The 5,000-nt window shown below is 44.5% G+C and overlaps 1 protein-coding gene across 1 annotated transcript in view; it reads right to left on the reverse strand.

The window, feature by feature from the left end:
• The window catches only part of LOC109985139 (abl interactor 2), a 24,819-nt gene that overhangs the window by 12,231 nt on the left and 7,588 nt on the right, over nt 1-5,000 (reverse strand). The window contains 3 exon segments of the mRNA XM_065962470.1: nt 743-837; nt 1,643-1,681; nt 2,615-2,791. Coding sequence (XP_065818542.1) covers nt 743-837; nt 1,643-1,681; nt 2,615-2,791 — 311 coding nt within the window.

The following is a 5,000-nucleotide window of genomic DNA, read 5'->3' on the forward strand; positions in this document are numbered from 1 at the left end:
TGGGGGGTCAACCTGCTTCGGCACAAAACGGATTACTAGTGTGAGTGTGCCGACAAAGAAGAGAGGAAGAATGAAGTGTGATAAACCAGAATTAAACAGAAAGAGAGAGATGAGGAGGAGGAGGAGGAAGGAGGAGGTGGAGGAGGAAAAGGAGGAGGAGGAGGAGGAGGCTACACAGCTGGGTGAACTAGATGTTTGAGGGGAGAGAGACACAACAAGCTTTCACAACGCATGACGTTACTCTTTTTACTCTGAGCACTGTGTTTCAGTCTGCGTGGTGTGTGTGTGTGTGTGATGTCATCCCTCTCTGCCGGTCCTATCTGTACTACAATCGCCGCAGGGTGCTCCGTCGTTCCAAAACAGACAGACACACGCAAAAACCTGCAGCACACACACACACACACACACACACACACACACACACACACACCACACACACACACAAACACAACACACACACACACACACAAACACACTCACACACACACCACACACACACACAACACACACACACACACACATTTTATCTCCACATCAGTGCAGACAACGACAACACATGTGCTCCTGTGAAGGTGGGCGTGTCTGTCCCAAAACAAACCAAGAAAAAAACACAGAAATAAACTTAAGGTGAGCGAGTTTATTCACCTGAAACCACAAACACAGATAAAGGCTGAGCAACTGTCAGAGAGAGAAGGGTTAAACAACAGGTGTGTCTGTGAGAGTGTGTGTTAGGTGTTAGTACGTACCCTAAGATCCCTTGCCCGCCCTCGGGGGGCTTGGCGGTTTCTGTGTGGGGGGGTTAGACCTGGACAGAGATCCTCCTAGTTTTGTGTTCTGCTGGACCGTTCACACTGCAAAGAACAAACAACAGGTGAATCCTAAACGTTATACAATCAACCTGATTTTGTTTTGCTAACATGAATACTGTCAGGTTTGTATTAATTAATAATTAAATTAATGTGTATGAATTAAAAACCTGACATCAGGTTAAAGCCGAGGAAGGAAACTCTGGAGGAAGGAGCAAAAGGAAGCTTCACTTAGAAAGAATTCATCGCACAATAGTATGCAGTTCCTCCTCGGCTAAGGTGCAGCATTCAAGACAATATAAACAATTATAACAAAAACATCAAATTTAGGGGGGGAAGAGGAATAACTTAAAACCCTTTATACGTTTGTCTTTTTTTTTATTGTTATTGTCTGCACAAACAACTTAGATTGCCAACTTCCTTGAGACGTGCATTGTTGTGGGAAATGAATGATGTGTGTGGTCTCACATCTCGTCCTAAACCACATCGTGTGTTTGTGTTTGTTTAGTCTGCAGACTCGCTGGTTACTTGTGTAAGCTGCAGACAACAAACACTTTAGGACCTCCAATCAGAAGATCAACAGTTGTGTCACCAGGTCGGTGCAACACTCTGACAGCTAAGGATGTTTCCAGATGACTATTTCCCAAACGGTTAAACGGAAAAAGTACTTTGAGACTAACCGACTAACACTCAGAAAACAGCACAGAGTATTTCAAATTGTCTGCAGGTAAATAATGTAATTTGACTGCAGGGTGTTGCTAACAGCAGCGCTAGCACCTCCAGCCTTCAGTACGCCCTGCAGGTTAACGTCCATGTGTTGTTCTTGTCTTTTGTGCAGGTGTGTTGTGCGTCCTTACCTTGAACCTCAACAACCACTAAACACGTCAGTGAAAGCAAAGGAGAGAGGAGAAAGAAGACAGTGTGCAGGTTAGTGTCAGAGCAGCAGAACATCCAGAAACTTGAAGAGAGTTCAGAGACAGAGGATGAGATAAATAAAGCTCAGACTGTGACAAACTAAACGTCAAGTTGCTCCTGAATAAATCCCAACAGAGAAGCACATTAAGCGCTCGCAGCGTGAATCTGCACGCTGCACAAACTTAATAAAGCCCAAAGACTACAAACTCTCAGCAGTGCACACAGACGTGCAGGATTAGAGTATGAGAGTTGCAATCTCTCTGTGTCTAAATTAGCTTTTTTTGTCCACCTGGCCATTTTTCCTGAGTGCCAGCTTCTCTTTTCACTTGTTTTCAACGAGGAGAGAGAGTTTTCACGAGCAGACGGGCGCCCGGGAGAAAAGACGCAGCGCCCAACATCCTTTTTCCAAGCACTCCACCTTTTTTTGCGCGGCCTCTCCGAGCGCTTCCAGTTGAAACTCTTTCAATTTAGGAGTGTGCTCTTGACGTCACCGGCGCTCTTTTCAAAATTATGTTACATTCTCGTATTTTTGTCTCTTAAGGATGATGTCGTGTACCCACATCCTCCTCGCTCCGTGTCTGATCGGAGCCGTGACAGCGAGGCCGTCATTATTATTAAGCTCATCATCCAGACAAAGGAGGAGGACAAACATCCTCCGTTTGATGCTCAGAGTGAAGGAAATAAACAATCTCAAATATAGATTGTCAAGAGACTGTTGTCATAGAGACGCACACACAGTGCTTTATTCTCAGCACACAGGCACAGAAAGTGCTTCTCTGCCCGAAGAACACGTCAGGTGGACACAGGGCCTTAGCTGGTGACATTGATATTTAAATATTTCAGCAAGAAAAAAACATTTCTAATCAACGATATATTTTTATTTTTATTCCCACCTTGACTCCATGTCCAATGTCGTCCAGCACGCTGTAGTCGATGGGTTTCCTGATGTAGCGTACAGGCCTCTCTGGATTGGGCGGAGCAACGATCTTATGGGAGCGAGTCGTGTTCTTGTTGGTGGTCAAGATACCGATCTCTCGCCTCGCCACCTTCTCTTTGTGGATATCGACAGTCTGAAAGCAGAAAGACACAGGGAATTCAGCGTCTCCCACAAGTTTTATTACTAAATGAGCTACGTTATTTTAATGACTGATAGCTTTGAAAAGTACTGAAGCTTTAAAGGAGCAGTATGTAACTATGACTCCCAGTGTTTAAAATGGGTACTGCAGTCTAAATTCTAAACATTGTAGAGCGCTGTCTCCCCCCGCCCCCTCCTCTCTATAGTCGATGCTCACACAGGTTGTCATGTGGTGGACACTGAAGCTTCAGTGTTTATCCAGCTCTGCATCGGTCTGTAAACCTTTCTGTGTTCTAACCTCTCTCCATTTTTCAAAAATCATCTCCAATATTGATCCTAGTTTGAGCACGTTTCTGCTCGTGGAGCTTATTAGAAACATGCAGAGGCTTTTTAGGTCGGGTACAATCACTTCTATCTGAACCAGTTCTCTTGCCCGCTTCCATCACTACAACACCTGTTGGTTTGACCTGATAACTGCTCTCATATCTGGCAAACTGAGGGGCGTCCAAAACAACTGTGTGGGGGTCACCTTAAAACCGTCTACCTTCTCTGGTCCAAACAAATCCAGAGCATTCAGGACCAGAATCTAAAGTTAGGACATACTGGCTGCTGCATTGTTGTCAGAGAGCAGGAGTTCGCCTGCATCTTTGAGTAAATAAACAAATAACTCTTCCAATATTGGGCGTTCTATATTTGTTGCAGGTTTTGATATCGTTAGATTTTTATTAGAATCGTATTAAACGTTTACATTTCTGGTCTCCTGACCCGGCTTGATTTATTCTTCTTCAGACAGAACTACTCTCTGTTCACTGCAGCGTGAAATACAGAATTAGTTATCAAGGATGATTTCAGAGGGATCGTTTCAGAACGGATCATCACAGCACCAAGCAGTCGCCTACAGAACAGATGAGAATGAACAGGAAGCACTAATTATGGCGTGTAATCACAGATCAGGCCTCACAGCAGAGCAGACAGAGAAGCATTTCATTATTTCATATTATTCTGATCATTAAGGAGGGAGAGAAAGAGCCTCTGTACCCTCTCAAACTAAAGATGTGTTGCTCCCTCTGTGTGGAGAGACTGGGTTTGTTTTATGAATGAAAACTCTTCTTTTCCTTCAGCTGGAGTTTAAATAATGAATGTGAGCACAGAGCGCACTGTGAGGCTTGCTCTGCAGGCATGAAATGAGAGGACGTCGAGGAATATGAAAATGTCGGACACAGCTGCAGGGAGGAGGAGAAACACTGAATATCTCCGAGACCTTTGAGAGTGCAGAGCGAGGATTTGTAGGAGCAGGAATAGAGGTCACAAACGAGAAGATTTAAACAGCAGAAGAATTCTCACTTCATCAAGTTTCTTATTTAAATCTTTCCTGAGAGCAGAAGTTCACCAATTTCATCTGATGTAGAAGTGAAAGGTCATCTTGTACGGCCCATCACTCAAACAGAGAGAGAGCTTTTCTTTAACTGCTACATGCACACAATGATCCAAATTCAGTTTTTAATAATATGTTCAAACTATAAAACCTCAGATACGATTCAATACAACACAGTCTCTGTTATTTTAAAACTACAGATCTGTGTGACGGATATCCTGCCACGTACGAAGTCTATCGTACTCAAGCCTGGGTTCGACTCTGATCTGCGACACTTGGCCGCATGTCAAGCGCCTCATGTACAGAGGCTATAGTCTTTTCTTAAAGATGTTTTTTTGTGCCTTTATCAGATATGACAGCTGAAGAGAGACAGTAAGCGTTGGGAGGAGAGAGCGGGGGATGACATGCGGCAAAGGGACGAAGTCGTATTCAAACCCACGATCGCTGCGACGACGACTATAGCCTCTGTACATGGGGCGCGCAACATAGCCACTAGGGGACCAGCGCCCCTACAGAGCATATAGTCATTACAACGGCTGTGGGTTCGAGCTGCATGTCTTCCCCTACTCTCTCATCTCAACACTTCCTGTCTCTCTTCAGCTGTTTGATCTGATAAAGACAAAAATGGCCCCAAAATAGAGCCGACTGAAAACAAGACGTGCCTATAATCACTCCTCCTAGCAGGACAATGACCACATGGCGGTAATGATTATGGTTATACGATCATCTGTCCTGTGGTTTGTGTCAGTGCAGTTGAGCGTTACAGAATGGCTGGAGCTGTTAACTCTTTGTTCTCTTTCATAGCATTCGTTTGGTAGAGGCATTCCCC

The sequence above is a fragment of the Labrus bergylta genome, chromosome 13, assembly GCF_963930695.1.
Source record: "Labrus bergylta chromosome 13, fLabBer1.1, whole genome shotgun sequence".
NCBI classification, from domain to species: domain Eukaryota; kingdom Metazoa; phylum Chordata; class Actinopteri; order Labriformes; family Labridae; genus Labrus; species Labrus bergylta.